This window comes from Peromyscus californicus, unplaced genomic scaffold (genome assembly GCF_007827085.1).
Source record: "Peromyscus californicus insignis strain IS unplaced genomic scaffold, ASM782708v3 Scaffold_7__1_contigs__length_154581171, whole genome shotgun sequence".
Classification (NCBI taxonomy): Eukaryota; Metazoa; Chordata; class Mammalia; order Rodentia; family Cricetidae; genus Peromyscus; species Peromyscus californicus.
The window spans coordinates 61066475-61083942 of NW_026294595.1; the positions used below are offsets into that span (position 1 = coordinate 61066475).

Consider the following 17468-nt stretch of genomic DNA (forward strand, 5'->3'; position numbering starts at 1 on the left):
CTTCTGTTCAAATTTTTTCTTTGGTTAAATGAATTCAGAAATAGAACATTAAACATCAAGATATTTATATACTACAAATCTTTCTAGACTACGGTTGTGATAGGTTCCAAATGCATTTAATAAACACAGTGTTCACTAAACAGATTGCAATAAGATCTGTAATTAAATCCCAGTATATACCTGAAGGATCAAAGTCCTGAAAGTAATCAGGGCAATACTGCATTGATTCAGTTCCCGCTGCAACGTCATTCCAGCATAGCCATCCATCCCAGGTTCTGTTGCAGTAAAGGCCTTAGAGAGAAATGAAAACCAAGGGTACTAAGTCTCTGGAGCTACCCAGGGAAACAAACTCTTAAGGAAGGTTTCTCAGTGCCTTGGTGTAAATAAGTCTCCTGGAAATAAAGATGTATAAAACCCACAACAATTGCTTGATTTCGTCACTAAGTAATCATTATAGTAACCATTAAGAATTATTATTAATAATATCCAAACCAAATTTAGAAATGACTCTGCATAAATATTAGATTCAATTTCTTCAAAATCAATTGTTCAATAAATCAGGGTATCTTTGACTATTTTATCTAACTATGAGATAGTTGTTAATTAGTGTCCCTGTTAATTTTTTTCTTTGATTTGTTTTTGTTTTTCGAGACAGCGTTTCTTTGTGTAACAGGCCTGGCTGTCCTGGAACTTGCTTTGTAGACCAGTCTGGCCTCAAATTCACAGAGATTCACCTGCCTTGACCTACTGAGTGCTAGAATTAAAGGCATGTGCCGCCATCATCGCCCACCTAGAAACTGTATTCTTAAGGAAAGCTTTTTGAGCATTTTCTGAAGTAAAAACCTTCTAGTCAGTATTATTATTTTCACATTTTAACCATAACCATCTTATTTTCATCAATGTGAAGATAAAGAAGCTTATATAATATATTGCATATTACAATAATGTTCTAAAAATATCTAATTAAAAAAATCTATAACAATCTAGAATTTGTCAGAATTCAGTAGAACACTGACTGCTGCATGAAATATCTGTTAATAATAGCATATCTGTACAACAATCTTGTGATCATTTTAACCCCAATGGAGCATAATAATTGTGGTGCCTAAAACTGTAAGTAATTGCAAACTTTGAAAAATCAAATAGGACAACCACAGCTTTCTTTCCTGTGATCTTAAATAAATTTTAAAATGTTCACAATCATATATAGCTGGTAAAATACATTTTGTGATCTATCAAGAAACATTCTTACTGGTTCAGAACTCATATTAAACTTGTCCAAGTTCCCACTGCAAGATTGTGTATAATACACTTCTACATGGGCAACATGATGCATCACAATGTCTTTTTTTTCCACTGTGTTCTATGGAGTCAGAGTGAGATAGATGTCTTTGTTCAAATGGATTTCAGATTTAAAAAAATATATAGTTATTTAGTCTACCTTTAGTGTATTTTTTTTACAAATTGAAAAATGCATTGTGAAGTTCTGAGTTAAAATAAGCAGTGATCCTGAACTATTTTATCACAGAATTGTTTTATTATGAAATCAAAAAAGATTTCCTAATGTTCAGCATTAACTTTTAGTACTTAAACCTTTATCTAGATCACTTTCAAGGGGTTAATTCAATAATTATAAAGCAATGATATGGAATAAAATGTCAGTTGACATAGAATTGGCATACAAGTGTTTTAATTACTTTATAATTCAATCTTATTGATGGCCTAAATCAGATAATTTACAATAACATACTTTGCTGACTGCTGTAACAAATGTGCAGCTCCAGCACATAAACAGTTCTTAAAATATTAGGAAATTAATGGTCATTTCAATTAAGTTTAAAGGTGCTAAGTGTGAAAAGGGTTTTTTCTCACTTTTAAAAGCAAATTTCTTTTTGATTACAGATACTCACATTTTGCTTCCTTATTTGATTTACAAACAGGTATATTATAAATGGTTCTTTTTCTAAATGTTTTGAAATCTTTCTTTTCTCTGACAGTTTAAAAAAGAGAATTATCTAAAGGGTCCACATTTTGCTTTGGCTCACTGTTTTGTACTCTGTCATTGAAACTAACTCTGCATTGGGCTTCCCAGATTAAACCAGGGAGTTCTTTGGGGCTTGGATATGCATAGAAACTCTACTTTTGTTACTCATCTTCTACATCCAGAATCAAGGCAGAGATCTGGTGCGTGGAAGGTCCTCCATGAATGGCACTAATGGCAAAGGGTTTTCTTAAGGAAGACTTTGATAGCTTTGCTACCAAATTTGCTATGAACATATGTGTATTATTTAAATACAAGTTCTATCAAGCAAGGTGTTTTTTAAAAAGATAAATTTACAAATTACATGAACCGAAGGTCAACGATTATTGATTTGTCTTGTTTTAATTCTAGTATCGATTAATATTTTGAGTATTCTTACACCTTCTAAGGGATAATTCTGGAAAATTCAGTGTACAAAATGTTTTGTTAAATTTTACTAAAAAGAGTGAGTTGAATCATGTCATAAAACACACTTCACAAATATATAATGAAATTAATTTGTACACAACTAGAAAATAAGCGACTAATTAATTTTTAATTAATGATGTAAAGAGCCCACATAGATAGTTCTTTTAAATATGTGCTAAGTGCGTTTGGAATTAGTAGTGATTACCTTCAGCCTGTTGAATAGGATCTTGCATAATCTTTTGGTAACATTCGTATTGAGCCGTCATGATCTTGTTTCTAGTGACTCCCAGCTCTGTTTGGTTAAAGCCAAACAGGCTTTCTTCTTCTGGCTCCGCTGTAACGAGAGTCTAAGGGAGGAAAACAACAATGCCTTTAGAATGGTGGAAGCCTTAGTTAGAGACCTGGTGGAAAACAGCAAAAGTAGAGAGGTGCTTGCTTACTAAATGACTCTCATGAGGAAAACCCTGTGTGTAGTGTTCGCCACTTTCTTTAGTCTAAAACTCTTACTGTGTCCAGTTTCAAATAGCCTTCAGGCTGCTGCCAACGACAGCGCTGAGAAGCACCGTTGACTCTCCGAAGCCTGTGGTAGTCGGCCGGCTACAGCACAGCCTACACACTTGTTCTGGAATGCCAACAGCAGTATTTACAGTCCCCCCAGTGTTTTTAATTGCTCTGTGAATGCCGGTAAGGTATCCATCACTACTACCGAGACTCTCTTTCATATTGTAAAACAGTAGAAAATAGCATCCAGATATCAGGGAGTACCGATCACATGGAAAATAATCAAATTTTGTACATTTGTAACATCAAAATAATAATTTCCTCACTGGATGGCATCACATTACCTGATTAGCACTAATATTGGCTGTTGTTTTCTGGTAGGTCAGAGTTTCCTGATAGAGATTTATACAGAAGTTACCCTGGGACATAATAAATGAAGTTCTGGAACATTGAGACTATTTTTAAGTCATTTGATTTTACTTTTCAATGTTGGGGGTTGAACCTAGTGCCTCACGTAGGCCAACACTGTAAATTGAGTTACCATCCTATCCTAAGACAATATTAGAAAAAAAAAAAACATAAAGCCATGTTTCTGAAAAGGTTTGTAGAAAATAAGCAAAGTAATGATAATTTCAAATATATTTACACACTGTCCATGGATGAACTCAAGGGAAAGGGTCACAGGGCCTTATGTTACACTAACTCGATGGGTAAAATGCTCCAGGATTGCCTGCAGGGAACTCAGATTGGCCCACGTAGCTTGCTGGCACACTTGACTGAGGGTGTTAGCTGAAGAAACGGTTCTGTCCATGGAAGTCTAGTCAGTTACCCAAGATAACATCTCCTAAGTGCAGACACTGGACTCCTTCTAGACTTGGGGATGTTTTCCAGTGCATGGACTCACAGAAATGGAATATTGCTCATTGAGGCTTTCAGTACTGTGTTTTAATCCCTTCGTTTGAATCTTTTTGAGGGCTTTGCTAGGAAACACCACAGGAAAATACTTTGCTGGCACAGAATTAGATGAGATTATGTCTTTGGGCTTTTCATCCTTATAAAGAAAGAAGAGCAGCACTGATGTCTTTAATTTGATGCAGAAAGCCAGACGAAGGGACACGTAACTACAAATAAGTGAAACCATGAAGCATGCTGCTCTTTTGGCCTTGATAATCTTCTGCCTTTCCTTCTGGCTTCACATCTCTAACCCACATATGCAGAGAAGCACATGGAAGTGAACACACACATGGAGACACACTTGCCCCAAATTCAGCATCAAGATCCATTTGAATGAGTGAATTAATGAATGAATGAGAAAAGTACATGTAATACAGTACACAAATACAGTACATGTCTCCTAGATTTTTTCAATCGATATATGACAATTAGTGGAAAAAATTTTAAGACTAGAATATGGATTTTTTCCAACAAATAACTGAATCTATGTGTCTCTCTAAATGTATTTTATGTGCTGTGTGTAATTGTACTATTATAAAGCATTATCCCAGTGTTTTCCTAACTTTACCACTGTAACACAAGTTTTGTACATTTGAATCCATTGATCTTCCAACCTCCTTCCAAAAACCCAACAGTCCATATTGGTTATAAAAATTCAAAGTACAAAAAATAGTAAAGAGATGTAGATTATTGCTGTGTTACTTGGATATAAAAATGAAATCAACTTACTCATTCAATAACTACTTTAACTTGTATTAATTAACTTTTATCAATTAGATGAATATATTGTAAGTGAAGCATAGTCATAATTAATGAGATAAATAAGTGGGATGAATGCTTACCATATTAAAAGGCAAGAGAAACAGAAAATACAGCATATGCTTTTTCTCCATCATTAGTGTTCAAATGAAATGTGTTGTGTGTTCAAACTGTAATAAAAATGAAATAAATGCAATTCAATACTCATGAAATCAATATATGCTTCAAAAGAAAATATCTGTTGTAATTCTACACTAATTCTAAGGATTTGATTAGTAGTCATACAAATATTGAGAACATTATGGCTTAAAGTATAACAGAGTTTAGTGAAATATATTCTAGTTTAATTTGACTTACAAATAAAGAAAACATCTTGTATATGTATTTTGTGTAATTATAAAGTATCTTGCTTTCTTTATCTTTACCAAAATTGGAATAAAATTATTTAACTAAAAACATAATCAGCTTTATGTGACTATCTTTTACATTTTATTATATACATATAATTTATCTTTATTTCTAATAAGTATTAAACTTATCTGTAACTTCCTGACTTCAATTTAAGGAAGAAAATTATTCTCAGGCCAATTTCTTGAAAATTAACATTCGAACAACATAAAAATGAAGTTTTAAGCCAGGTAGTTAACTCAGGAGGCAGAGACAGGTAGATTCTGTGAGTTTGAGGCCAGGCTGGTCTACAGAGTGAGTTCCAGGACAGCCAGGACTTTTTTCCCCAAAAAGAGAAAGAAAGAAAGAAAGAAAGAGAGAGAGAGAGAGAGAGAGAGAGAGAGAGAGAGAGAGAGAGAGGGAGGGAGGGAGGGAGGGAGGGAGGGAGGGAGGGAGGGAGGGAGGAAGGAAGGAAGGAAGGAAGGAAAAGAATTCTTCACTGTAGAAAATTGTGATTAAATTTGTGTTAATACTAATTATCAATGGACGGACTTTGAATCGCCTAGCCTCCAGGCACACCTCTGAGGAATTACCCACATTAAGTTAGCCTCTGGGAACTGAAGCAACAGCCAGGAAGCCCGCATGGGACCGACCTAGGCACTCTGCATTTGTTATAGTTTTGTAGGTTGGTCTTCTTGTGGGACTCCTAACAGTGGGAGGAGGGGCTATCTCTGACTTTATTGGCTTTTGGAACCCTACTCCTTACACTGGGTCTCATTGCCCAGCCCTTAATAGATGGGGGGTGCTTAGTCTTACTGCAACTTGATATGCCGTGTTTTGTTGATACTCATGGGAGACCTGCCCTTTCCTAAACAGAAACTGAGGAGGAGTGGATTGTGGGGTGGGAACAGAGAGGGGATGTGGAGAAGGAGTGAGAGGAAACTGCAGCTGGGATGTAAAATAAATGAATGAATGAATAAATAAATAAATCTTTTTTTTAAGTTAGCCTCTAGGTATGTCTGTGAGGAATTATCTGGATGGGTTAATTGATGTGGGAAGCCCTACGCTAACTGTGGGCAGCAGTATTTTGTGACCTGGGATCATGAACTAAATAAAAAAGACAAAGCAGGATGAATGGGAGCATCCATTGCTGTCTGCTCCTTGCCCTGTAGAGACAAAAGCTTCAAATCCCTACTGTCATTACTTCTTTAACAAACCATGAGGAAAAAAATAAACCTTCTTCCTTTAAGATTGTTTCCTGACAGGTATTTTGTTAAAATGATAAAAAAAAAAAAAAGTAGTTAACGCAGAAATTAATTCTTTTAAATCGGGAAATAAAAAGACTCCCAAAGCCATCTACATTATTGAAATAAGGCTATGAACATTATTAGCAAAATCAGTGTATTTCTAATGTTAAATCACATTCTATGCTGGTGAAAATGGCCTCTCCAACATTATCTGCCAGCTGAATACTAAGACAGACCCTGCTGGGCTGAAGCCCCTAAAGCTCATTTCCTAATAATATACTCTAACACACTAGTGTTAAACATCTGGGTTATCATGATATAGCCACTGAACATGATACACACTTAAATTAGAATATAACCATGATTTTTCATAGGAAATAAAGAAGATCTTCAGTAGATATTTGCCACTGAACAATGAACTTGGATTGAATTCTGTTAGAAAGCAAGGCATGACATTCATTATATAACTATTTTCAGAATAAAATTAGGAGGCCCTTTTCCATATGGCCCCATGTCTTGTGTTTTTTATGACATGCATTGAGACCCCATCGGTTGTTAGATTGAATTTGCTCCACTATTCACCCCCACTGATGCACCTACCTAGCTGAAGACGCTTTTTTCAATCATGAGCAATCTTCTGAATATTGTTTCTGTTCTATCAATCAACTACCTTGGACTTGCTTTTTTAAGATCTTAAGAAAAGTATATCTGAAAATCAGGAAGGACTATATTATTCTCATATCTTAAAAAAAAATAGTGTGCTAGACTGGAAAGTACCAATCCAAGTTTCTGTAATTCAGTAATTAGCAAGTTGTTATTTTAGTTGTTAGTTACATTTCACCCCTGGAAAATCTAATTTCCAAATACTTACATGCACAATTGTCTCCAGACTCAAATCACATTTTCTCCTGGATCATATTTAACATTGTCTTCAAGAACTTCTTAATTACAAGGGTCATGACCTAAAATATGGATTGATTTAAAATAATTTAATATGATGTTAATAAGACAAAATTATTTCCATAATAAACTGAAATTTTCTAAGTAATACCTCTACTAAAATTATACATTCTTGAGCTACTCTAATTTTTAATGAACTACAGAAATGGTACTGTACAGGATAATACAGGACAGTCTTTATCCTGACTTTTAGATTCTTTGTTTATATTATGTTTGAGTTACTATAAGACAGTTTAGTCACTGAATGTAAATTTTCAATTGAGACAATAGATTATATAATAAGAACACAGTTGGCCTAGAAATGTACATTTTTCCTATAAGCAAATAATTTTCAAAGTGATTATATTTTCGAAGAAAATATTGCCAGGCCTGGTGGTACACACCTTTAATCACAGGACAGAGGCAGGCAGATTTCTGTGAGTTCAAGGCAAGCCTGGCAACATGGGGAGTTTGAAGCCAAGCAGAGCTATGCCATGAGACTCTGTCTCAAAACAAAAAAATAAATAAACAAACAAAATGATTTTGAAAATTAGCATTTACATTTTCTTTCTTCATTGGTTTGTTAATATATTTTCCTAAGGTATTTATAACTTTAGTAGATGTTTCTGTACTATTTTTATGTAATTTTATAAGTACTTTCAATCATTCTACTTTAAAACAATGGGTATGGTTTTCTGAAACTTCAATCATCCAAAATCAATTTAAAAAAAAAAAAAAACAGAAGAAAGCAGTTTTCTTGTAATGAGAGGGATACATGCATGTGAATTAAAGAGGGGTAAAGGTCCATGTAGTTTTCTAAGCTCTTCTTAGCATGACTATAATAACTTATTAAGATGCCTGGTTAAGGAATGCAAAACTGTAGCAATTTGAAATTCATCACTAAGTAACTCATTTCATCTGGACCTGGGGACAGTACAGAGCACTCCAGGTTTCCTGGGATTGTTAGCGAGTTAATGAGTCATGGAGACCCGGCAGTTCTGACTATGACCTGCTTCCAACCATGTTGCGCTGCTGTTATTACAAAGAAGCAAAGACGTCAATATTGATTTGTTAGATTAACATGAGCATAACTTTACAGATTCTGCTCATAAAATCTCTTATCTCTCTATACTTGGGCAGCTGTATCACACTTTTACCTTTTTTAAGTATCATGTTGTTAATAATGATTAATTTTGAAACATTTATTATTCAAACCATGGGGAAAATGATTTATTTTTGTTTAATATCTAAAACAGTAAAATTTATATTTGTAACCTCTATTTTTGGTGGTTACATAGTAGCTGATGTAAATAAGTATTAATGAATCATTTTCTAAAAAATAAATAAATAAATAAAAGAGGGCCAGAAACATGGCTCAGAAGAAAAATGTGCTTGCCACCAAGCCTGATGACCTGAGTACCCACATGACCTGATGACCCACAGGAAGGAAAGCAAGAATAAACTACTGCTAATAATCCTGCGACCTCCACACATATGCCATGCAAGTGCTTGGCCCTGCCACAGAAACACAAAAATGAATAAATGAATACAGAACACTGAATAAAGGTTACAAAGCTGAATACATGATTAGCTGGCTTAAGGTTTTGCATCTAATGAGCTCATTTTTTATGATTGGTTACTCTAATTTTTTTCAATTCATTCTCTTTTATCTCCAGCTTGTCTTTCAGTATAGGGTCAGATTGTAGCAAATTTATTTGGAATGCTTGCTTATTTTATCCCTATTTGTGCACATGCATACACACATGCATGATATGCACAAGCAACTATAGTCACATCAACACAAAAATCTAGGTACCAGCCTCACATGTCTATAGTTATATATTATTTATACTTGAATTTGAATTGATTGTCTGCAATACCAGAAAGGTTGAAAGAAAGTAAATTCTAATAAAACATAGAATAATATTGTTTTAGATGTTGTTTCATATATTTTTATATTTTGTTTTCAAATGTGATATTAATTTTCATTTATCTAGGATAGTTGGAACATTGAACAATCCAACTGAATTTTTGATTTATATAAATTTTAAATACAACTAGATTTGCCAAAAGTCCTCTGGGATAAAGGTTAATCTTCTTTTGAACTATCTCTTATTGCAATGTATTATTATTCCTTTAAGTTTTCAATTTACTTTCATTTGCTAGTATGGTTTTTCAAAGACAGAAGTCACATCTCAGTCATTGGTGCACTTTCCTGACTAGACATTCATAAATATTTACTGAATACATTAATTAATTAATTAATTAACTAACTGATAAAATACTTTTAGAAAATACCAAAGTTAATATCAAGAATATTGATCATAAGTAGCAATTGTTACTTCTTATTTTAGAAGGTTTTTGATTGTGAATCTATACCAGCAGTCCTCAACCTATGGGTCACGAACCCTTTCAGGTTGCACATTAGATATTTATATTACGATTCATAACAGTAGCAAAATTACAGTTATGAAGTAGCAACAAAATAATTTTATGGTTGGGGGTCATCACAACATGAGAAACTGTATTAAAAGGTCACAACATTAGGAAGGCTGAGAACCATTGATTTATACTGACAATGAAATTCTTTTGTAAAATACTTATATGATCATCTCTACTTTCTTACAAAATAAGATCATGAAAGCTATATAGTCTTCAAAACTGCAGATGCCAGAATGTCGAATAAGAAATAGTCTACTAACTTGGGAATGCATCAAAATTAAGCAAAATTTAAAACACTGGAAGCTATGTTTAAAAGAAAACCAGTTCATATTCTTCTTTACAAATGTACAGATATATGCAAATTAGAATATACATAAATATTATTCTGTTTGGAAAAAAAGATTGGTTTAACAAAACAATGCTTTGATGATTTACACATGTGTCAAGATTAAATTTCCTTTATTATGTACAGGGGCTAAAATTTTCAAGGCCAAGTGCTTCAAAATCATATTTGGAGATTTCTCAAACATAACACATTGAGAAACATTTTACCCGACACTGCTCTTGTTTTTGTGGTTATCTACTAGATTACCAAATCAGAGTTCTAAAAAGGCATCTTAGTGAGATGTATCTTGGCCACAATAACTGAAGAAATATTCTCAATGCAAATAGCTTCACTTTTATAGCTTTCCATCATCACTCCATTACTATGTGATCTGGAAAACTTGCTCCTGGGAACAAGGTTGCATGTTACACTGAGTACTGCATTCCCAGTCAGTGGGGCAGATGGATCACCTATGTTTGTCAAGATTATAGCAGTAAATTTGTGAGATAATCATCAATCACACACAAGACTCAATGATATCTAGTCTATGGGTGATTCAATTCATCGCTGTCACCTGCTCTTACAAGGTCTTTTCCAAGTTTCCCTGATAATAGTCACAGGCAATGAGTGAGAGCAATGGAAGAATCACCCCTTTCACCATAGGCTCTTTAGATGAGTCATAGATAGACCATAGGTGGGCAAGTGGATAGCACTATTGCAAATGTAACTGAAAATCAACTTAAACTGTGTCTCATATTGTTAAATGCAATTTTTAAGACTGTTCTCTATAAAGTTAATGAATTTTGAAGAGGACACTGCTATTGGCTTATTGCAGCATAGCAATAAATTTTGTTCTAAAAAATGTATAAATTGGTATAGGCTAATAAATATTAATTTGTCAGGACACAATGATGCAAATGTTTGCATGCTACCTGCAAGTCTGCTTATTCTTTTCACAGCTTATTATTATTAACATATATATATACTTTATGTTTATTTTGTTATGATGTCTTAATTTTTAGTTGAGTAGACTAATCCTAATATTGAAAGAGTATGTTCACTCTAAGATTAAGGAAAAAATAACTTCCAACTTCTATTCCTCTGCTTCTGAAATATCCTGAGTTATTTCAGGACCAAAACCATATTCTTTTCTTTGGTTTTTTTTTAATCCAGTCGCTACAAAGCCAGTCAACAGAACCTTCATTTCCCACACATATCTACATGCTTTAATATCCTAGACCTAGGATTTATGAAAGATTAGATATGTCCTAGCTAGCATGTGTATTCCCTTTCTTGTGGCATATCAGATAAGTCATTTCTCCTTAGTCAATTCAAAGGATAAACTCTTTCAGGTTAGAATTCCTTTCTTGCAGTCTAAAAAAAAATATCTACTATGGAGGGAAAGTTTTAATATAAATGTCTCAAAACATGATTGTTTTTCCTTTTCTTCTCACTGCTTAATTTTGACAAAACATAAATCTTACAGTAGAATTATCATTACAATTTACCAATTTGTTTCAAATACAATATAGTCATTGACAGAGAAATTACAGTCTAAGATTTTAATGCTACAGCCAAATGTGACCCAGAATAACCCACACAGTTTTAAGGCAAATCAAATATAAAGAGTTAGTGGGATCTCAAAGGATCCCGCCAAAAAAATGTGACAGCCTATTGTCATTGCTCTTGGTTACCCTCCAGATCTGACAGAAAGACCTTATTGCTGAAGACAACACATGCTTGAGTGACAGAGCATAGAGAAATCAATCTGTACACATGGAAGCTTCACTCCTGCTATCTAACTTTCTTAGTTCTAGGAAGCACATTAGCATAAGAGAAATGTAATCATCCATCTTTCTAGCTGCGACCCTGTGTGCTACAATAATGAATGGCCTGACAAGACATGCCCACTGGTACAATAGTGGCATGAAAATCATGGAAGTAACCAACCATTTGTTGATTGGGTCTAAAGACCTCTTCATAAAAGGGAACTCATGCCTGGTACCAAAGGGGGCCAAAATTCCATGGCTGGCTCTCATAGGCTCCAGGAAAGAACATAATACTATTATTCTGCTAAATGGACACAGTAATAAACTTCCCCCCAAAAGTTCTTATCATTATAGCCATAGATTAGCACAACTCTCAGTCCTCATTAGGGAAATTTCTTTTTGCAATGAATGGCAATTAATACACAGACCCACAATTAGTCAATGAGCAGAGAATGAGAGAACTGAAATACTCAGCCCTAAATGGAATATTTATATCACACCCCTACTGCTCAGCATCAAGTATTGTCAAGGAATAGCAGGCAAAAAGATTGTATGAGCCAGAAGAGGTGGATGACTACTAGGAAACAAAGTAGTCTGCCATATGAACTCCCAGCGGTTGTGAAAGCATGGACAAGACCAACATCTAATAAAATCCCAGAATGGAGTCAAGGAGTTGAGTGGGAAGTCCCACCTCTATCTCTGCAGCTCTTGGCAATTGTCAGCTTCTTTAAAGGGGTAACCTTGTTAGGTTGCCCTCACTCCAAGGGTTGGCCTCACAGCCAAGAGCATTTGAGAAACATCAATTGGACTCAATAGGTAGAGGGGGGAGGGAGTGGGAGAGAGAGAGAGAGAGGAAAGGAAGGAGTCAGCGAGAGGGGGAGAAAGACAGAGAGAATGAAGTTGGATGGGAGGGAGATAGGGGTGGATCTGAAAGGAGATTTAAGAAGAGAGCTAAATATGATCAAAATCTATTGTATTAATCAACAATTAATAATATTATTATTTCCAAAAGGAATAGTTGCGAAGATTGTGAGCTGCCTGATGTGGGTGCTGGAAACCAAACCAGCACCCACATCAGGCAGCTCATAATCACCTATTGCTCTAGTTCCTGGGTATCCAATGGCCCTCTAGCCTCCTTGGGCATCTGTATGCATGTGGTAAACATAAATTCACACAGACATACATACATACATGCAAATTACTAAAATACAAATAAATCTTTTTAAAGAACTATATCCTAAAATCTTAAAACCATTCTCCTGACACTGTTTTTGTCTACTTGTTTTTAGTGTCTTAGGGATATTCTCCTTGGATCTCCAATAGCTAACAATCCAAGAGTCTAAGTTTGAATCTGACAACGAAAATGGACCATTTGGCTGAATAATAGTGAGTGTGTAGAAACTGAAGTTCTAGCGAAATTTTTGTATATAGTGTATTCAAATAGTGGCATCATGAAAAAATATAACATTTTAAGTTTTGAAAAAAGATGGCTACATGAAGCCTCCTAACTTGACTTCAAGGTGGGTTGGAATGGCCTTTGCTAGCACTCTAGAATACAAGTCACAGAACCTCAGTGGCTCTGTGCTGACTTGCTTATCTAATGAGCATTCCAGACTGGGCAGCTGAATAACTATTGAGACAGATTCTTTTGTGGTTGGGTTTGGTGTTTCATTTTACACTCTAGAGTATTTACTCATGGGAATAATTTTCCCATTGTGGGCATAATTAGCCATTTTCCGGTAATTTTAGCCACACTCTTTTTATTTGAAAAGGCAAGTGGCCAATATCAGCCCAATTAGTAAAAGGAGGGAGGGAGCCTTTTAAAAAATGAATCTCTGTACTTGATAGAACACTCTCCACATCTAATGTGGAAAGACTTAATTGAAGTAAGATGTGACTAAACTCTGATCAGGCTAGTAAAACCTCTGATTTAGGTTGGATGAGCCATGGATATATAGTCAAAATCCTCCCTTTTAGTAGGGTCATCAGAAGAGCACATCTTTCAACTGTAGCTGGAAAGCAGGCAGGGCATGGTATCAGGATATTCTTATGCATCCTTTTACCATATGTAGAATATGGAGCCAAGCAGGACAGTCAGCTAAGCACTGTACGCTGTAAAGAAGCCTATGACATCAACGGAGCCTTTGAATCTGGCCATATTCAAAGTTAACTACAATTCTGAAACTCCTCATCAGTGTGAATACAAAATTTTAATTTTAAGGTTGTTTCGTTTTGTAAACGTTTTGAGAAATGCTGTTGTAGTGGAAAGTTCACTAATTTCAGGATAAGAAAGCTTCACTTTACACTCTATGGTTGAAATAGCATGAAATATCTACAAAATGAGACAACTGCATTTCTTTCCATCATATAACCTAGATAGATACTTAAGAATTTTTTTACCAAAGTAAAAGTAAAATGTTTTACCCTAAAAATCATTTTTAAAAAGTTATCATTCCTTGCCTAGTATATTCTATGCCAAACTTATAATTCATTACTAACACTTTTAAATCCAATGGATCTATAAAGTGATTGTTAAGAGGTAGTATATATGCTCAGATGATCAATACTTAAAGTATACCTGTAGAGTATGTTTATATTCGCCTCAAAAAGTAAAGCTAACTCTCAGGAGAAACTATACAAGGCCATTTTGTCGCCCTGCCTTAGGAAACACTTTTATAGATATGACATCAAAATACAAGCCACAATAACAAAAAAAGATTGGACTACATCAAAATTATATACACTTCTGTACAAATGATGTTGTCATGGAAATGAGAGGCTGGGGGAATCTCAGTGGTAGAACACTAACCCAGAATGAGCAAAGTCCTAGATCCAATGTATATACACACTCACACTCTCACACACTTACACACACACACACACACACACACACACACACACACATACACACATGCATGCACACATACATGCATGAAGGAAAAGAAAATGAAAAGACAACCCAACACAAAGGGATAAATTTGCAAATCACATGTTTGATAAGGGGTGTTTATCTTTAATACAGAAAGAACTTTTCTTCTCAATAATAATAAATTAAAAAACACCTCAACTGCCGGGCGGTGGTGGCGCACGCCTTTAATCCCAGCACTCGGGAGGCAGAGGCAGGCGGATCTTTGTGAGTTCGAGGCCAGCCTGGTCTACAGAGCGAGATCCAGGAAAGGCGCAAAGCTACACAGAGAAACCCTGTCTCGAAAAACCAAAAAAAAAAAAACACCTCAACTTATAAAAATGGCCAAGGGATCTGACAGATGACCAATGAGCACTTGGAAAAAAACTCAATATCATTAGTCATCATGAAAACGCAATTAAAAACCACAATAAGATACAGCTTCTTACCCACTCTGTTATTATACTTAGGATAAAAAGAAAGACAAGTAATAAGAAGTATAAGAAGAGATGTGGAGAAATGTAACCCTTATACATTGCTGGTTGGGATGTAAAATGGTGTAGTCACTTTGGAAAAACATTTCAGCAACAATACAGGTTAAACCTAACATTACCATATGGCCACAATTGTATGTCTAAGTATGTACTCAAGAGAAATGACAACATAGATCTCAACACTTGTACATGGATGTTTATCCATGGGTCCACTGACAGACATCTGAATAGTTTCCACTTTCCAGCTATTAAGAACAACAAACTAGGAGCATTCATGGGCACAGAATATCAAGGCTGACTGCAACTAAATATCATGTACAAGCCAGTCAAAAAGGTACTTATTTCTGACAATATGTGTGTGAAACATCTAGACTAAGCTAATCTAAGAAGCTGTAAATTCCATTATTATTTGCCTAGGATAGAAAGAATGGCCATAGAAATGATTGCTAATTGGTACATGCATCCTTTGATTGATAAAATGTTCTCAAATCAGATTGTGTGAAAGTTATACAATACTGACTGCATCAAAACCATTAAATTGTACAGTATAAATGAGTAAACTGTGTTATGTTATTTATATCTTAAGCTGTTCTTTAAAAGTTAATGTCAAAAGACATGTGTCTAAGGGAAGAAGTTGATTATAACATCTCTCTGTCTCTCTGTGTCTGTCTCTCTCTCTCTCTGTCTCTCTGTTCGTCTCTCTCCCTCCTTCCCTATCCCTCTTCCTCTCTCTCATCCACCTTCCTATCTCTGTCTGTATCTTTCTCATCTTTTGTTAGAAATATAATATATATAATAATAAAATATAGAAATGTTGTAAAAGAAAACACAATCATCCAGACAAAACAAATAACCTTGCTTCACTTACATACATCATATCCCAGATTGCCGTATGGAAAAACTGTTTTTTTTTCCTTCAATTTGGTATATTATTTTGTGTTCAGCAAAAAAATTTCCAGTATTTTACATGGATTGAACTATTCTGATTTGTAAAGAAAAATATAGCATCTTCAAAATTACGTTTCCGAGCTTGCATTTCAATTTACATACAAAATATTCTATTTTATTTCATTAATAAATGTTAACGAAAAATAACCAATTACGCTGAATTGATGGAGCAGATCACAGTATAAGGTAGGAAATTTTTCTTTGATAGATAGGATTTATTATTGCTTACCTTATTCCCCAGATTGTATTTTTACAACTTTAGAATTTTAAAATATGTATACATATAATCATACATAATTATTAACTCTATCAACTATATTTTAAGTACTTATCCAACACCAAAACCAAAACATCTATAACACAATTAGAACTAGGAAAACAATTAGCTTTCTATCATGTCAAAGCTCTTGTCTGTGACTGCATCTGTCCTTCCCCAGCCCCTTGTATTTACCCTTTCCTGTTCTCTTTCCTCCATGGCGTGCTGTGCCCACAAGTACATTTGTGTACATATATAAATATGTTATTAGCTACAAACTGCATGTGAGAGAGAATATGTAGTTTTTTTCTTTCTGAGATTACGTGACCTCACTCAATATTTCACATTTGCAGTCCATCCATTTTCCCGCAAACTCTGTAACTTCATTTTTCCTTTAGCACAGACTTTGATATGAGTGTCCACTCTGCTTTGCTGATGGAGGCAGCCAGACTGCTCTGAGCAGTACAAAGCTGCTCTAGTTGTGGCAAATTCCAGAGACGATGATGTCTAACATGTGTGCGATCTCGAGAAAACTAACATGTTTCTCACATGTTTTCCAACCCTTTTGCAGAAAATAACAATTGTAGAAACATTAAATGTTAGAATAATATGACAGGAGTTCCTACTAACTTTCTGCCCCTTTTTCTATGATTTTCCCTGAGCCCTAGGTGTTGCAGCTGCACTGTGGATGTGCCCACTGAGAAACCTCATAAGGTCCAGCCTTACATGAAGAACTATAGGGGGAATCAATGAGAGAGAGACAGACAGACAGACAGACAGAAACAGACAGAGACAGAGAGACAGAGAAACAGAGAGACAGAGAATCAGTTTTCTCCAAGGATGAGCTCTCTGCTGGGTTATGTAGTCCCAAGTAGTCAGTCTTAAAAACATGTACAAATAAGCAACACTAAATGGACTCAGTGGTGTGTGTGTGTGTGTGTGTGTGTGTGTGTGTGTGTGTGTGTGTGTGTGTATTTAGCAATAGTAAAGAAGAGGTCAAGAACTCTTCTTTGAAAAGAAGGGGTTGTCATGGGGAAGTGTTGGTGGGGTAAAGAGAAAGGCCAGAAGTTATGTCAATACAGTACTTATATAT

At 34.9% G+C, this 17468-nt stretch overlaps 1 protein-coding gene across 4 annotated transcripts in view; it reads right to left on the bottom strand.

The window, feature by feature from the left end:
* Positions 1-17468, bottom strand: part of Calcrl (calcitonin receptor like receptor) — a 100829-nt gene that overhangs the window by 43904 nt on the left and 39457 nt on the right. For all 4 annotated transcript variants that reach the window (XM_052724951.1, XM_052724948.1, XM_052724949.1 and 1 more), the window contains 4 exons: positions 7169-7259; positions 4747-4833; positions 2655-2796; positions 181-291 (listed from right to left, as the gene is read on the bottom strand). In XM_052724951.1, coding sequence (XP_052580911.1) covers positions 181-291; positions 2655-2796; positions 4747-4800 — 307 coding nt within the window. In that variant the 5' untranslated portion in view covers positions 4801-4833; positions 7169-7259. The remainder of the gene's footprint in view (positions 1-180; positions 292-2654; positions 2797-4746; positions 4834-7168; positions 7260-17468) is intronic.